This window comes from Cervus elaphus, chromosome 10 (assembly GCF_910594005.1).
Source record: "Cervus elaphus chromosome 10, mCerEla1.1, whole genome shotgun sequence".
NCBI lineage: Eukaryota > Metazoa > Chordata > Mammalia > Artiodactyla > Cervidae > Cervus > Cervus elaphus.
In genome coordinates this window covers 50,407,756-50,425,647 of record NC_057824.1, presented here as the reverse complement: position 1 = coordinate 50,425,647, position 17,892 = coordinate 50,407,756, and the positions used below count along the sequence as shown (strand labels likewise).

Here is a 17,892-nt window from a genome sequence, read left to right as displayed (position 1 = left end):
CTGGCGACGGTGGGCCTGAACGGAGGCAGGTGGGTGGAGCCTCTCCGGCGCGCGCTCCCGAAAGGTCCCCGGGGAAGGGGGATCAACGAGACGCACCGGCCTCCGAGAGTCCTAGAGAGGAAACGGAAGGGGCCCCTCCTTAACGCACCTGTCTGACCGCGTCCGTCGCCCACTTCCGGCTCGCGGCGGGCTGGGGCAAGCTTACCTCAGGTGTGGGGCTGTGAGGGGCGGCGCGTTTGAGTGGCGGGGCCGAGGTGGCTGGGACCCGGGTTCCGTGCTGTGGGGCTGCTGCGGGCGTCGGCGGTTGCGGCGAGGCTGACGCTGAGGGCGGCGCGTCTCCCCGGAGCTGCCTCCCGCAGCACCGAGGCCTTGCCGGTCGGGATCCCGGGGGAGCCGCACGGCGCTTGGCTCAGGTAGGAGCGAGGTTGGTCGCGCCCGGCCTGGGTTGGCTTGACGGGGGAGGTCTCCAGAACCCGGATATTGTGAGCCGAAGCAGAACACTCTGAAGAGTGAAAAGTGGTCATTTTAGAAGGAGAAGCTCATTCAAAGAATAACAAAGTGACGCCTTCTATTTGTCAAGTGAAGTAAAAGATGAGTGAGTGAGGGCTTTTTTTCTTTTTTTCCTCCTTCTCGGCCGGTCAGTACGGCATCTTAGTTCCCAGACCAGGGATAGAACCCGTGCCCCCTGCAGTGGAAGCTCAGTCGCTAACCGCTGAACCGCCAGGGAATTCCCCAGAATGAGGCCATTTCTTTCTTTCTTTCTTTTTTTTTTTTTTTTTTTTGACACTTGGTAACAATATCTTTAAATATCATTTTATCTACACAGTAATTTACTGTTTAAACAGAATACTGAAAATATAGTCCAACATCCCAGTTTTAAGTGCAATAATCAGAGCCACCATTGTATTTAGGAAGTGAGAGTGAAAGTGAAAAGTCGCTCAGTCGTGTCTGACTCTGGGACCCCATGGACTGTAGCCCACCAGGCTCCTCCATCCATGGAATTTTCTAGGCAAGAGTACTGGAGTGGGTTGCCAGGACATTTCTTTACTGAAGGGAATCTTGTAGTTGGAGACACACGGATAAGTATTTGCACTATAATGTGGTAAATGCAATCGTGGGGTGAACAAATTAAGTAGCTAGAAAGTCAGGAAAGAGAAATCTCAGTTGATGCAGCAGAGAAAACAAATAGAGTGAAAATGTAAATACATTTGAGAAGGATAGATAGATACACACTCAGTAGAATATTAAGCAGACGCCTGGAAAATATTAATGCCTACTGCCATTCGCTTATTCTCTGCTACGTTTAAAGCGATTCTTCCTTCTTCCCCCTACCCAAGTTTACAGGTCTCTTCTTTCTCATGAGTACTCGAAGTTGCATAAACCGTTCTCTCTCTCTCTCTTTTTTTTTTTGACTTCCCATGTTTCTTATCTATACTCTTGTGTTTTGGGAGGCTGACCTCAGTCATCTGTTTAGCCTCTTATGTTTTCAGTTTTTTCAGTACTCAACTCACTAGGATGGTTGTCCGTATTAAATGAGAGTGTGTGCTCACATGGTTTCTAAATGGTAAAGCCTACATAAGTTGGAACTCTTTTGATCAATTATAGTAATGTATGTATGTATATCATTTTGTTGTTTTCTTTAGATTGAGCACACTGTCACATTCTAGCCACCAACAAGGCTATTGGTTTTACCTGCAAAATGCCTTGACTGACTGCTGCTTTGCCACCGCCCTGATCTAAGTCTCTGTTTCCTGCTTGGACTAGGGTAAGTGCAGCTTTCCTTCTTGACCCTTCATATCTATACTCTGCTGACACTTCGCAGGCAGAGTGACCTTTGAAGAACATATATCTCCCCACTAAAATAAGGAATAAGAGTGAAGTCCATAATTCTTACCACATGCCCAGGCCCTGGGTAATCTGTTTTCCTCCTTCCCCTGTGTTCTGTCCCTCTCTCACTCTACTGAAGCCACATTGCACTTTGGTTTGTTTGCAGACTGCCCGTAATGTCTAGCCCCCAAGGCTTTTTGCCTGGAAAGTTCTTTGAATGACTGGCTCATTCTTATTCATTTGTTGGGTCTCATCTTAAATGTCATTTCTTTAGAAAAGCCTTCTCCAAGTTGATTGTCCCCATTAACACCCTCCTTATTTCCTTTTTAGAACTAATTCTCATTTATAATTTAAATTTATTTGTTTACATTTTTTTTCCATCTGCTGCACCAGTTTGTGAGTTTCAAAGGGCAAGCACTTTGTCTGTCTTGTTCTCTCTTGTGTTCCTAGCTTCTGTGGGCCAGTCATAGATATATATTGAATGTATATTTTCTTTGATTTTGGAAGAGTGGGCCCTGGTGACTAGTTATAATACATCTTCATTTAATGATTATAGTATTATCCTCTTCATGAAATTCTAAGCTATTTGTGGGTATAAGCTAAGTCCTGTATGTTTTCTATTTACCCTCCACACATAAGTGGTTAGCAAATACTGAGTTGAATTGACATGACTCAGGATATATGTCTAGTCTTTTGAAAATGTCTCGTTATCCTGTTTTCCAGTGGAATGCTTATTGATGTAGAGGCAGAACTAGGATGTCCGGAGCTTCCTGGTGTCTTATTTATGCTGTCCTGTTGTCTGTCTGGTCTTCCCTACAGACACAGTCTTCTGGGAAGGGGTGCGAAGATGCTTATAGAGCGTCCAGGGATGGCAGAAGAGCCTCAGCAGCAAATGGGTGGCCCTGTGGTAAAACTGGAGAAAGAGCTGCCGTGGGGCAGGACGAGGGAGGACCCCAGCCCGGAGACTTTTCGCCTGCGGTTTCGGCAGTTCCGCTATCAGGAGGCGGCCGGGCCCCAGGAAGCCCTCAGGGAGCTCCAGGAGCTCTGTCGCCAGTGGCTGCGGCCCGAGCTGCACACCAAGGAGCAGATCCTGGAGCTGCTGGTGCTGGAGCAGTTCCTGACCATCCTGCCACGGGAATTTTACGCCTGGATTTGGGAGCATGGCCCCGAGAGCGGCAAGGCCCTGGTGGCCATGGTGGAGGACTTCACACAGAGAGCCCTGGAGGCCAAGGCGGTGGGTGAGAAGGGGGTTCTGGGTCTTGCTTTGTTGATGTGGAAGGGAAGCTGTAAAGAATCGAGTGGTTTGATGAAGCAGTGGGAGTGGGTGACGTGCATGCAGAGTCTCTTTTCTCTGCTCCTGGGCCACTAGAAGTGCTTTCTGGAGGGTAGAGGAGTTTTCAGCAAGGAAAGCCATTCCCAGGGAAGATGCAGGGCTGGTGTAAGGGCCGGTAGCGTCTTTTCTGGTCATCAGGGCAGGGGCTTGGCCATATTTCCTTTGTGAGCCTTGGGTCCAAGAAGGCAGTGGTGGACCTCCCAGAGGTTAAGACTGGCTTCTAATGCAGGGGGCACTGGATTCAATCCCTGGTTAGGGAACTAAGATCCCACATGCTGTGTGGCATGGCCAAAAATTGGGAAAAAAAAAAAAAAAGGGAAGGCAGTCATGATGGATTTCAAAGGTCCAGGGGTCTCCTTCCTCTTTGGGCGGAGACGTATGTGGGCTTGCAGGGAATTCTACTTGGTGGACAGTTTTTCTCAGGAGCACTGTCTGTAGCAGTGCTGTTTCCACGTCTGAGACATTGGCTCAGATGACTCACATAATGAGTGACTTTGCACCTCAGAGGCTTGCCTGGGTCTCTGGTCATGTCTCTGTCCCTCTCTGGTACCGTTTCCTGCTGGCTGTCTAGGAAAGAGAGGGCAGGCCCGAACATTACTTACTGTTTTGCTTGGAGGTAACAACCTTCCTTCAGTTTATTCTCCCCTTTCCCACAGCAGTCACCCTGACTTCCTGTGTTGTCTAAGAGAGTTCTTTTGTTTTGTTTTGTCTTTAGTAGAAGCTTGAAAATGGACCAGGAAGGGCCTGTTTTTGTGGGTTTTGGTTTTCCTTGCTATCTGTAGAACAATTGTTTCCCTCACTAATTCACTGCACAGTCTAGGCCTTGTATTTTTTGTTTTCAGCATCTTTAACTGAGGAATGTTATTTTCTAATGCGTGTTTTGGGCTGAAGTTCTCAATGAAATGATACTGTCTCTCTGTGATGTTGTTCATGGTGGAATGTGATCAGTACCGAGGTGAGCTGAAGGAACTCTTGTCAAATGGCATGGATACAGACAAGTATCTGATCTCAGAACCTGATGAAGGCAGTTTAGCTTCCTTTTCACCTTTTCACTGCTGTGCTCGGGAAGAGCTGAGCCAGCTTGTCCGTGCCCAGCAGCTGGAATGGCTTTCATGACAGTCTTAATGCAGGCCTCATTCTAACAGGTATTGGGGACTCTTCTTAGGTTCCGTGCCACGTGCAGGGACAGCGGGAGGAGACAGCACTTTGCAGAGACCCCTGGGAACCAAGTGTGCACCTGGGGCCCGTGGAGGTCAAGCCTGAGTGGGGGATGCCCCACGGGGAAGGCGTCCAAGGCCTTGACCGAGGCGCTGAGGAGCAGCTCAGCCAGGACCCTGGAGAGGGGACGCAGGCCTTCCAGGAGCAGGGTAAGATGCAAGCAATAAGAAGATAGGGCGCAGAAAACTGCTTTGTACCTTGCGTTCCCCTTTCCTTATCCCTCAGCTGACAAACCAAGGCATCTGCAGGTGCAGTTCTGCGTTTCCCTGACTTCCTCCTTGACTTCAGTAGGAAACAGATGCAGTGAAGCTGTTTTCTATAGCTCGATCTCTCAATATCTGCCAGGGCTATCTGGGATCACGCTGTCTTGTCATTTCTTCTCCTTCCCCTCACATCCTTAATATGGAGAGCGCCAGGGCGTATGTAGCTGACATGTAGGGATTTTTTTTTTTTTAAGTGGGTGGATAAACCAAATCCCTGAAAGTAACAGGTGACTTTACTGTGTTGCTGAATCTCAAAGGGGTTATTGTGAGCCTGTGACTTGGGAGCATGAACCGTCCTGAAGGGCCGTGTGTATTGGGTTGGGCCCTTCTTCCCATCTGAGAACAGAGTGGGGTACACCCATGCCCGGCCTGTCTGGAGTCTCCTTATAGTTCCCGGGGTTCTGTGTGTCATGCAGCAGAGCCTGTGGCTGAGCTGCTGCAGGACAGTGCTAATTCTGCTCCTGTTTTCCTTTCCTGCTCAGCTCTGCCAGTCCTTCAGGCTGGTGCTGGCCTCCCTGCAGTGAGCACCAGAGACCAGGAGGTGGCAGCTAGCTTCCTGACGGCTGGATCCCAGGTAAGCTGTGCCTGCCCATCAGGGATCACGAGGTTGCTTTGAATGAGGTGCACCTTCCTCAAGAGTTTTCCGCACAGCAGAGCACTGTGCACAGAGTTGAGTGATTCTTCCTTTCTCGTCCTGATGGACGTTTTCTCCACTTGACTATCATCAGTTATTAATTTGGATTGAGCCTTATGCCTTAGGGTCTAGGCATGAGGCTCAGTCCCTTATTTGTATTACTCTTTAATTTCTTTTTTTTTTTCCTCAGTCACCTCAGTATTACTCTTGTAACTGTGGTTTTATTCAGTCACTCAGTCATGTCCAACTCTTTTGCAGCCCCATGAACTGTAGCTTACCAGGCTCCTCTGTTGGAATTTTCCAGACAAGAATACTGAATACTGGAGTGGGTTGCCACGCCTTCCTCCAGGGGATCTTCCCAACCCAGGGATCGAACCCATGTCTCCTGCATCAGCAGGCAGATTCTTTACCTCTCAGAACAAGGGAAGCCCAGTTGTGAGGAGGAAGCCATTATTGGTGGAAACCCCACAGGCATGATCTAGGCTATGGTGGGCGGCCAGGAGATCAGTAGCCCTTTGTGGATAGCCTTTATGGATCTGTCTGTGGCTGCTCTTTTCCTGTGGACCCCTTCCTCCCTCCCAAGTCAGCAGGAGTGTTGCTGACTCAGAGGTGGGGGTGCCCAGCAGTGCCAAGTGGCATGGTCTCTGGCCCCTCCAAAGACTGCACCAGTTTTGGCCTTGTTAGCACTTCTCAGCCTGCCACAGATGGGGATCCTTAGAGCACAGGTGGGCAGTCCTGCCATGGTGTGAGTGTCTCCCATGGCATGCCCAGTGTTCTCAGGGAGGTGGGGAGTGTCTAGTCTGACAGCTTTTTGAAAGGGACATCAAGTCTTAAAAGTGAAGAATTCCTAGTAGAAGGAAAGTTATCATTTGGCAGAAAAAAAAGAAGTGACTCAAGTTTGATCTCATTAAAGCAGTATTTCGGCAAGGTTTGGTGCCTGTGCTGTTTCCTGCTTCTGTTTTCCAAGGACATTTAGAGGAGAGGAAGAAAGACATCAGCATTTTTTTTTTCAATTAAGTTAAACTCTCTTCTCCTGCCACAAGTATTCTTCTTTACCATGTCATGACAGCAGCATATTCATTTTTACATGGCGTTGTTCTTAAGACAGGGCCTGCCCAAGTGTTTGCTTATCTCTGAGGGAAAATTGATTCTACATGAGGGAATAAATAGCAGCCCCCATCTCCCTCCAATATGAGGATGTAGTGGAGGTGATTGAGTAGTGGAAACTGGAGTAGTGGTTATTGGGTACCAGCAAAGCGGCTGCAGCAAAGACTCAATACAGTGCCTCAGACAAGTCCATCACTTCTCTGTCGTTAAACTGTCGCGAGGGAGGCACTTCCAGTCCCATTTTGGAGCCGTCTGGGACCCTGGTTCCTCCATCTTCTCGCTCTGTTCTCCCCTGGAGTGTGGCCCCCTGTGTGTCTGCTCTTCAGCTGCTCCTGCCTTGGGATTATTTCTTTATCCTTAGCCATCTCCTGTGCTTTTTCAGGGGTTGGGCCCATTTAAAGACATGGCCCTGGCTTTCCCTGAGGAGGAGTGGAGGCATGTAACCCCAGCCCAGATAGACTGCTTTGGGGAGTATGTGGAACCCCAGGACTGCGGGGTCTCACCTCCAGGTAAGACATCAGAAATGCTCGATGTCTCCTCCGTATTTTGTCAAATCAGGAAGCATTAAGTGTCCTTTTCCTTTTTCTCTTTTAATGGCCTTGCCTGAAAGGACTTTCCTGTTTAAGTGTGACTTGTCATTTCCCTCTTTCTTGGCTTCTTTGCTCCCTGGTATCTCTCTCCTCTCTTCTCTTCCCCTTCCTCTTGACCTTATGTAACCAATTATTCTGTTAATCTAGAGTAAAAGAGGGAACAAAGGAAGGACCTGTGGAAGGGCATTTCATTCCTAATAAATGTGCTGATGTCGAGGTGGCCTGGTACAGACAGCTGCCTTCACTGGCCCATCCAGCAGGCATGAAACATCTTTCTTGAGTCAGTCCCGGTGCCAGGCTCCCGGACACCCAGAGTAATAAACCAGGGTGAGGTGGAGGGCACAGTGTGAGCAGGGACAGTGAGCTGAGGGAGGATGTGGAAAAATGCTGGAACAGGTTTGTGATCCTGGGGAAGCTGAACATCTTGACGACTGTAGAGTAGCATGTGCAGCAAGGTCATGTGTAAGTAAGTGTGGAATAAACAGTGCTAATTGAATGCATGTGCTGATGAGACCCACAGCGGGGGAGAAATCAAGGTATGTTCCTTAGAGGATGGCATTGAGTCAGATTTTGAAAAGCACAGGGTGACTTAGTAGGAAATTAAGAGAGAGGGCCTTGTAATTTAGCACATGGTTCCGTAAGAAGGCAGGGAGATGGTCTGACCTTGGGCTGCTGTCACAAAATACCACCAAGTGGGTGGTTTTAACAACAGACACTTAATATCTCATAGTTCCGGAGGCTGGGAAGTCCCGGATCCAATTGCTGGCACATTTGTTGTCTGGCAAGGGCCTCTCTTCCTGGTTCACGGGCAGTCGCCTTCTTGCCAGCTCCTCATGTGGCAGAGGGAGGGAGAGAGAGATCTCGTGTCTCTTCCTCCTTTTTTTATAAGGCCATTAATCCATCACGAGGGCTCCCACTCACATGACCCCTGTGTGTAGAGAGCCAGCCCTGGCTTCTGCTCTTCTGGGACATGGTCCCATCCTGGGGGCTCCACCCCCAGACCCTCACCTAATCAGGGTCCAAAGGCCCCACCACCTAACAGCGGCCCCAGGGGTCTGAGAACTTCTGCCTGTGAATTTTGGAGGGAACCCAAACATTCAGTCCATGACACGTGGAAAGAAGTAAAGGAATGTCTGGTTTTAGAGTCAGAGCAAGTGAAATGCACAGAGGTCATTGGTAGTTGTTAATGGGACACGTTAGAAGCCAAGTTCTGACTAGAAGTTTCCCTTCAGATCCTCTTCAGCGTTGGTCTGTATCTCCTTTGTCCTGTAGGCCTGGGGAGCAAGGACAAGGAGGCAAAGACCCAGCTGGCAGACCCCAAGGGGCAGCTTGCTTGTGGGCCGGCAGAGCGGTGTGGGGAGCCCGCTCTCCAGGGCCCGGAGCTGGGAAGACCATGCGAACAGGAGGCCAGGAGCTCGCTGGGAAACGCGCCTGGGCCGCTCCCGCCCCAGCACAGCGTCACCCCGCTGCCCGATGACCTCCAGACCCACAGCTCCTTCTGGAAGCCTTTCCAGTGCCCCGAGTGTGGGAAGGGCTTCAGTCGGAGCTCCAACCTGGTCCGACACCAGCGGACGCACGAGGAGGAGAAGTCGTACAGCTGCGGGGAGTGCGGCAAGGGCTTTGCGCTGCGCGAGTACCTGCTGAAGCACCAGCGGACGCACCTGGGCCGGCGGCCGCACGTGTGCGGTGAGTGCTGGAAGACCTTCAGCCAGCGCCACCACCTCGCGGTCCACCAGCGCAGCCACACAGGCGAGAAGCCCTTCCAGTGCGCAGACTGCTGGAGGAGCTTCAGCCGCCGGCAGCACCTGCAGGTGCACCGCCGGACACACACCGGCGAGAAGCCGTACACCTGCGAGTGTGGCAAGCGCTTCAGCAGGAACGCCAACCTGGCGGTGCACCGGCGGACCCACACCGGCGAGAAGCCCTATGGCTGCCAGGTGTGCGGGAAGCGCTTCAGCAAGGGGGAGCGGCTGGTCCGGCACCAGAGGATCCACACTGGGGAGAAGCCGTACTGCTGCCCGGCTTGCGGCCGCAGCTTCAACCAGCGCTCCATCCTCAACCGGCACCAGAAGACGCAGCACCGCCAGGAGCCCCCGGGGCAATGAGGGCGCCTGGCCCAGATGCCCCTCTTTGGCTCACGGAGAAGTCAGGACCTTCCGGGACCTCGTGGGAGGAAGTACCCACTGTACTCCCTGAAGGGCTGCGGGTGTCAGGAGTGTTGGGTGTGGAGAGCCGCTTTGACCCCTTTTCTTTCCCCTTGTTTCAGACGCTGGGTGAGGGAGAGGCCTGCTTTAGTTGAGATGCCACATCTCTCACCCAACTGGTGCTAGCACTTCTTAACCTTCTTTCCAGGAAGTGATGGCCCAAGTTTCAGTTCAGGTCGAGGTTTTTCTCCGTCCATGGATGTTCACGTCCACCTCCTGAGCAAATCTGGTCTTCGTGGTGAAATCTTCTCACCTGTCAGCAGCTTGAACCTCATTTTCCAGAGGGCTGTGTCCCTGCAAGATCATTAGCTTAGACTCTGATTCCCTCTCTCCCCCCAGTTCTCTTTCATTTAACAAATATTTATTGAACACCTACCGTGTGTCTGGCACTGGGAGTCCAGTGACCAGACAGCTGAGACCTCAGTGCCCCAGAGTGTGGGATCAGGCTCTGGAAGCAGACTTGTTAATAAAGCAGAGCACCCTGAGTTACATTCCTGGTGAGTACTGAGTGAGAGGAAGTTTTCCGCTCCATCTGCCCAGTTCCTGATCTTTCCCTCCCCAGCTGGGTCGCTTAGGCATCCACCTTTATTTTACTGTCTCTGTGGCCCCTTCCTCTCTGTGACCTACTGTCATTAGTAGTTTCTCCCATTCCATTGTTCCTTGAACAAAAACAGCTGTCCACACATCTGTTAGGAAATTAATATTTTGCTTTTGGTCACTGTCTAAACAGTATTTTTTTAAAAAAATCCAGTTCGGAATGAAGTTCTAATTAAATGAGTCCGAAAGATGAACTGGTATTAATACTCTACGTTTGATGGCACTTTACAGCATATAAAATGCACTTCCCTGTTTTCTCAGTTGACTCATTCCACAAATATTTATTGAGGCCTGACAGTGTGCCAGGGACTCTTCTGGGTGCTTGAGGTAGGTTAGTAAATAAAATGGGGGGAGTCCCTGTCCTTGGGGAGCTTACGTGTTAGTGAATGTATTTGATCTTCAGAATCACCTGAGGTGGAACCTGTGGATACTCCCAGATACCCTCTGGACCTGGGCATCTGGGCCTGTGCCTCCATCCTGTCAGCTCTGGCCCTGCAGTGCATTCGCCACCACCTACCTGTTGTTTCTGAATCATCTCTGTCCTCGGTGCATCTTGGTCCTTGTCATCTGAGAGGTGCTTGGGATCCTCAGGCCACCTGGAGATGATGAGACGGTAGCTGGCTGTTTTTATATGAATGCTAATTTAGAAAAAACAAAGATGTTTTTAGGAATTAAATACATTTTTTTAAAAATAAGAAGATGCATTATCTGTAACTGTGTTTAAGCTCTCATATTATTTTGCCATCGTTAAAGGGTTTCCTTTTACTTGGACTTTCTGGAAACTGCCTAACTAGCCTGGACCGTGCTGCAGTACCTTCGGACGCCACTGCCGAGTGAGTTAGTCTTCCGATGGGACTGTAAGTTAGTTGTCTTTGGACTGTGTCCTGTGTTTGCAAGATGTGATTTGTCTCATGGTGCCTCTTAATACTATCTTCTTTCACTGGGGTTCCCCCCCCCCCATTTTCCATTGTAAATGGGATATTGATAAATGGTAATGACTTTAATACAGAGAGTTGCATTACTCACTCTGATTTGAAACACTTTATTTTATCACTCATTTGGCAGGTAACCGTGGTGTTTACATTTGATTCAGCAGAAGACCTCCTGGCCCTTCAGTTGTCCCCGTGAGGCTGTGAGTACTGTGAGACGTCCATTTTCTGAGATGCTGGACTGCTATTTCTCAGCACCGTTGAGTCCAGATGCAGAGTCAGCTCTCTTCTGCCCCACGCCTCAGACAAGCCAGGCAAGGCTCATAGCCACCTGGAGTCCAAACCCAATGACAGGCTTCCCTCAGCCTCTGGCTTCTAGTCTGTAGGACATAAGGGCTGACCTGACCCGAGTTTGGTCTTTTCTAAGAGGTGTGTAGGGGGCCTGGGGCCAGCATGGGGTTGCAGTTGCTCATCAGTGGCCTTCTGTTTACCTGAATTAAATGGCAGATTCTCTGAGCATACACTGGGTTTTCAGCCAGTTGGGCTCTCAGAAGGGAGCTTCTGTAAGAGTCAGAACTTGCTGTCTTCCCGCGTGGGCTCCCTTGTTTGCTTTGAGACCAAAGCTTACTGACAGTTCCTCCAAAGAGTCCCCAAAGGAAGATTTTCCCATAGAGTTGTATTAACCTTATTTTTGATAGCTATTCAAATGCCAAATACTGTTTTCTGTATTTTTCTTAGGAATTTTTTTAGAATAGAGAAGTTCAAACATATAAATGAATCCTCATGTATTCATCATTTAGCTTTAACCATTTGTTTCTGCATAGCCAATCTTGTTACATTTCTGCCCCATCCTCCTCTTCATCTTCCTCCCCAGCTGAAGTATTTTGAAGCAAATCTCAAATGTTGTTTATAGATATTTCACTGTATACTGCTAAATGTTAAGGATTCTTTAAAAAGAAAAATAACCACATTGCTATTATCATATCTAAAAAATTAAATAGTTCCTTAATTTCCAATTAACGCACTTAAAAAAGAAACCACATGATTGTTAAAAAGCGCTTTTAAGATCAAAGTAAGATCCATAAATTGTAATTTGTTGCTTGTCTTCTAAGTCTGATATATCTTTTCCCCCTTGATATGTTTTTCTTTTTTATTTGGCTATGCTGCATGGCTTGTGCGATCTTAATTCCTCAACCAGAGATTGAACCCATGCCCCCTACAGTGGAAGCACAGAGCCCTCACCACTGGACCACCAGGGAAGTCCCTTCCCCTTAAAATTTATTTGTTAAAACAACTGGATTATTTGTCCTGTGGACTTTCTCACATTCTGAATTTTATTGCTTGCACACTCATGGCATAGTTAAATATAGTTCTCTGCCATCTGATTAACTGAAAACTTCAGGTGTAGAGGGCTAGTCGGGTTCATGTTTCACATTCTGGCAAGAACATACTACAGATGGTGGCTTGTCAGGTTGTTTGTCATTATATAATGTTAAGAGCCTAAATGTGAAGTCAAGTGGGTCTTAGGAAGCATCACTATGAAAAAAACTAGTGGAGGTGATAGAATTCCAGTTGAGCTATTTCAAATCCTGAAAGATGATGCTGTGAAAGTGCTGCACTCAATATGCCAACAAATTTGGAAAAAGCAGCAGTGGCCACAGGACTGGAAAAGGTCAGTTTTCATTCCAATCCCAAAGAAAGGCAATGCCAAAGAATGCTCAAACTACCGCACAATTGCACTCATCTCACACGCTGGTAAAGTAATGCTCAAAATTCTCCAAGCCAGGCTTCAGCAATATGTGAACCGTGAGCCTCCAGATGTTCAAGCTGGTTTTAGAAAAGGCAGAGGAACCAGAGATCAAATTGCCAACATCCGCTGGATCATCAAAAAAGCTAGAGAGTTTCAGAAAAACATCTATTTGTGCTTTATTGACTACGCCAAAGCCTTTGACTGTGTGGATCACCACAAACTGTGGAAAATTCTGAAAGAGATGGGAGTACCAGACCACCTGACCTGCCTCTTGAGAAACCTGTGTGCAGGTCAGGAAGCAACAGTTAGAACTGGACATGGAACAACAGACTGGTTCCAAATAGGAAAAGGAGTACGTCAAGGCTGTATATTGTCACCGTGCTTATTTAACTTATATGCAGAGTACATCATGAGAAACACTGGGCTGGAGGAAGCACAAACTGGAATCAAGATTGCTGGGAGAAATATCAATAACTTCAGATAGGCAGATGATACCACTATATGGCAGAAAGTGAAGAAGAACTAAAGAGCCTCTTGATGAAAAAGGAGAGTGAAAAAGTTGGCCTAAAGCTCAACATTCAGAAAACTAAGATCAAGGCATCTGGTTCCATCACTTCATGGCAAATAGATGGAGAAACAGTGGCTGACTTTATTTTTTTTGTCTCTAAAATCATTGCAGATGGTGACTGCAGCCATGAAATTAAAAGACACTTACTTCTTGGAAGAAAAGTTATGACCAACCTAGACAGCCTATTAAAAAACAAAGACATTACCAACAAAGATCCCATCTAGTCAAGGCTATGGTTTTTCCAGTAGTCATGTATGGATGTGATAGTTGTACTATAAAGAAAGCTGATCACTGAAGAATTGATGTTTTTGAACTGTGGTGTTGGAGAAGATTCTTGAGAGTTCCTTGGAGAGCAAAGAGATCCAACCAGTCAATCCTAAAGGAAATCAGTCCTGAATATTCATTGGAAGGACTGATGTTGAAGCTGAAACTCCAGTACTTTGGCCACCTGATGTGAAGAGCTGACTCATTTGCAAAGACCCTGATGCTGGGAAATATTGAAGGTAGGAAGAGAAGGGGACAACGGGATGAGGTGGTTGGATGGCATCACCAACTCAATGGATATGAGTTGGGGTAAACTCCAGGAATTGGTGATGGACAGGGAGGCCTGGCATGGTGTATTCCATGGGGTCACAAAGAGTTGGATATGATGGAGTGACTGAATTGAACTGAAGAGCCTAATTGCATTTATTTTGCTAATTGTATAAAAGAATCTTCATTTTTTTAGCTGGGATGCCTCACAGCTGTATCTGTGAACTCATACAGTTCACAGAAGAAGGGAAATACTGGATTCTTCTTTCCCTTATTTACCTGTCTTCACAATAATAATCTAGTGGCTTTTCTTCTAAACTGATCACCATGAAAGTGGTCAGTTATTATTTTTTTAATAAAAAATGCATTCTTGAATTTAAATCAGTCCACCACAGTTGTTGATGCTCAAATAATTTCGGTTCTGACAAGTGGGAGCCTCTTCACATTGGCTCCTGATTCTATATAATGCTAATCACCTTTGATGGTTTCTTTGCTGTCACATGACAGGGTGGTACAAGCTCATCTTGTTCATTTCAAGCCCCCCTTGAGAGTAAAGGGAAGTGCTTTTAATTATGTCAGGACAGTGGAGTAAACTGGGACTCCAGGGCAAACAGGGACACTTGGTCACTTTATATTTAGCCCTCATTGTGTGTGACAGGGTGTCTAGTTCCCTCACGCTGGGCTAAGCCTGTGCGCTTTCAGGGCCTAGCTGTGTGTGCCATGCTGGCTGTGGTGGTGAGAAAGGCCGCTGTTCCAAAGGGGTATGACCTTTGTAAGAGAAACCCCTTTTTATTACCTGGGCGTTAACAGACCGGATAGCTTTCTGCCTAAGGTCTGTCCTGGGGAGCTAATGCATTTAAAAAAATGCTTCTCAAAATGTATGCCAGGGTGAATGTTGTCTGCAGGCTGATTAAGTGTGCTAGAGAAAACTAGGAATACCTTTGTTTCTTAAAAAAATAAGCTGGTTTCTCATCCCATCACCTTCACCCTGCAACACAAGTTGTCTGGATCCACTTCTGAGACGGGGAAAGGAGCTGTCAAAACATGTCTCCTTGCTCTTGTAAACTTTGCCTGAGTTTCTCAACCTTGGCACTGTTCTCACTGTGTGCCAGGCACTTCTTTCTCTTGGAGGCTGCCCTGGCTTTCTTGTGGGTCATAGGCTGTTTAGCAGGATCTTTGTTCTCAGTCTATTAGATGACAGTTGTGACAACTAAAGATGTTTCCAGGCCTTTCCAAATGTCCCCTGGAGGCAAAATTGATCTTGGCTGAGAACCTCTGCCCTTAGGGTTCAGGGTAAGTGCTGGAGCAATTTCGATGGCTTAGCTATTGGAAGAAAAGACTGGGCTTCTAAGGCCTGGACCTTAAAGACCCCTGGCCTAATTTCTAGAAAACAAAGGAGCTACTAGAGATCATGGGGGTTAAGTGCAGTGTTGCCAGGCAGAGCCAAGAGCTACTGAAGCTGAGTCTCAGGGTGGGTGCTGGGATCTGGCACAGGCAGCTTGGCTGGTGGCTTTGGGTTCCTTTCAGGCAGGTACCTGCTGTGAAGCCTCCACACAGCAGTGCGCTGGGCCTGGACTCACCGTCCGAAGTGAATACAGGTGCATGTTGGGGGCCATGCAAGCACGATGCAGCCAGTGCCAACATTTTTGCCTCCGTAATAAGGTCTTTAGGGCCCACAGTAGACAAAAATATTTGAATGGATGAAAGCCCTGGATTTCTACCTTTTTCATGGCTAGAAGTCTCTCGAGTGTGCCTTAGGAGGGAAGAGCACTGAAGCACAGAGCCTCTCAGTGGCCCCCAGCCTGGCAGTCATCTGTAACTGCTGCATGCCATCGCCAGGGACATCCTGTTCACTTAGCAGTTCTATAGATCAGAGTAGCTCACTTGGGCTTCTTACAATTTCATATCCATTTCTTGCCTTTTCTTTTTCTTTATTGGCTCAGTGAAGGGCATATTTCTAGAGACTGGTCTTGTGCAACCCATTCCCAGGGTTGATACCTTTCAATAAAAAACTGCAGTAAACATTTGTTATGAAGTAGGGAGGGTAGGCTGTCATCTTCCTTGTGTTTGTCTCCGGGAACTTAAACTGCTATGAGTATGAGGGTGGAAGGGCTGGGTGATGCTGGTGTTGCACCCTGAGAAGCAGAGGGACTGAAGAGATGAAAGAGCACAGAGGGGCCAGTAAAAGGGCTGTCTTCACTGCCGCATGCACCAGTCATAGCTCATGGTCTCCGTGGCCAGAGGTCAGGAAACACGGCAGATGCAAGAGTTGGCTTCATATTTCCCCTTCCTACTTAAAAACTGTGTTTATTGAGAAGGTGGTGTATGAGCTTTTAGACAAAGCCTGGGAAAAGGGATGGTAGAAGTCTGTATTTGCCTTCTGGAGTCCCACCCCTGGGAGCTATTTGAGTCTTACACCATCTCCATGTCTGTGAAAAATTTGAGAAAACCCTATCTCTATCATCTGGATGTTTCATGGACTTTTGTAGAAGGGCTCAGCAGATTCTCTGAACAGGAAGAAGCAGAATGGACGATGAACAGTTTATTGTTGAGAACCAGTCTTCCCTCTAGGTAGTCCCAGCCTTCAGTTTTAGGAATTCCTGCCGCCTGAACTAAGGTGCTGATGAGAAGAATGGAAAAACCAAGAGTTAAAACAGTGTGGTGGTAGCACAGATATACCAATGGAGTGGAATACTGATTCAGAAACAGACCCATCTCTCTATGGAAACCTAGCATATAATAAAGATGGTGTTGCATGGAAAAATTAACAAATTTGAATTCACAAAAAAGATGAAAGTGACTCTTGAACATATGAAAAGAAGTTCACCTTCACTCATGAAATAAATACCAAGTAAAGCTACACTGAGATATTATTTCTTGTCCTATAGATTCAAAAGCTGACTACATGTGATTGATTAGTTTGTGGGAAAAAAGGAATTCTTACACACCGCTGACAGAATGCAAAATGATACAACTTTATGTGAGGGGAGTTTAGCACTGCTATATCTGACAAAGTTACATGTGAATTTATTCTGAAGACACACCTCTAACAAGAAGAAAATACATATGCACAAGATAATTCATTGCAGTGTTCTTTGTAGCTCCCTGGTAAATCCCACGTGGTACTGGTCACATCTCTATGTTGAAGTGCTTTATATTTCAGGAAATTCCTGGAGCAGTGGGGCAGGTAACTCGATCATGTGGTATTTGACTCTAGAAGTTCACTTTCTCATAGAATAATGGCATCTGATTAAAAAAATTCAATGTAGGGGATCTAGAGGTGACCAGGTCCACTGTCTTCGAACATCCCTTGCCTTCCATGGTACCACAGGGGATACTGCTCCTCTGCGTGGCACTCAGCTCTCAATTGGATCAGCTCACTCAGCTTGCTATTTTCAGCTTGGGTAGTGGAAGGGTGGACACGTTCCTGCCACACTCAGTGCTCAAGGTGAAAGCTATCCTTAGGATATTCAGGATAGAGATTTTTATCCTTCATGCTCTTAAACTAGTTAAACAAGGAGGCAGTTAGAGGTAATTCTAATGCCTTGGCAGCCTATATGAGCAAACCCAAACCTAAGCCTGTGAACGCCTCAAGGTTAAAAAAATCAAAAAGGATGGCCAATCACAAACAGCCAACTTGACTTCCTGTATAAAGCAGCCTTAAACTACAGCCTCTCAGTTTACTCACTTCTCTTCCTTGTCTTCACTGTAGACGTCTTGCTCCTGCCTCCTGTGTCTGGAATGATTTTGGCTCAAATAAACTGACAAATTTTACTATGCCTCCTTTTTTTATCGTTTAACAATGCTTTTTAGCAGAGACTCTCCAAGTGTCCTCTGAAAACCCCTGACATCAAAGACGCCTGGGGAACTTGTTTGAAATGTACTTGGGGATGGAACAATTTTCCACTGGTACCTTCCTTTTACCCAACTCCTCAGGTGGTAATATGCATGTCTGTTTTGAGAGATCTTGCTCCATCATCATGTGGGACACTGGCTGCACCAGAGCATTTGTTGAAACATTTGAATAAATCCCGAAGTTTTCCCCCACCAGCCCAAAGCAGATGTAAGGTGGTCCTACAAATGAATAGTAAGTCATGATCTTCTTAGTGAAGTGCTGTTATGATTCTCAGCTGGTAGCCATAACGCAGGAACCTCTTAAACAACAAGGATAGTTACCCACTGTGAGCTGAGGGAGTGTTGTATGACTTGGAAAATGTGACATAGGAGATATTTTTTATTCTAATTCTCAGAGATGCTTCCACTTTCCCTCATAACACCATTTTAAAAATGTAGATAATAGAAGATTTTTTGGGGGAGGAGGGAATCAGAAATTCATTTATT

The 17,892-nt window shown here is 47.2% G+C and overlaps 1 protein-coding gene across 12 annotated transcripts; it reads left to right on the top strand.

Annotated features, from left to right (window-relative positions):
* Positions 1-34: 34 nt before the first annotated feature.
* ZSCAN25 (zinc finger and SCAN domain containing 25) lies at positions 35-12,505 on the top strand. 12 transcript variants are annotated; one of them, XR_006343127.1, is made up of 9 exons: positions 46-413; positions 1,644-1,765; positions 2,647-3,061; positions 4,326-4,527; positions 5,124-5,215; positions 6,765-6,891; positions 8,245-10,386; positions 10,527-10,606; positions 10,839-12,328. XR_006343127.1 is itself a non-coding variant. In XM_043915218.1 (7 exons), the coding sequence occupies exons 3-7, from the start codon at positions 2,675-2,677 to the stop codon at positions 10,840-10,842; spliced, it is 765 nt and encodes a 254-aa protein (XP_043771153.1). In that variant the 5' UTR covers positions 36-413; positions 1,644-1,765; positions 2,647-2,674; the 3' UTR covers positions 10,843-12,328. The 12 variants fall into 12 exon arrangements, 6 of the variants coding, with proteins under 6 accessions (XP_043771153.1, XP_043771150.1, XP_043771151.1 ...); XR_006343131.1 differs by lacking the exons at positions 6,765-6,891; positions 8,245-10,386 and adding an exon at positions 12,489-12,505 and having other exon boundaries at positions 35-413; positions 10,839-10,905; XR_006343130.1 differs by lacking the exons at positions 6,765-6,891; positions 8,245-10,386 and having other exon boundaries at positions 35-413; positions 10,839-10,905; positions 11,901-12,328.
* The last annotated feature ends 5,387 nt before the right edge of the window (positions 12,506-17,892 follow it).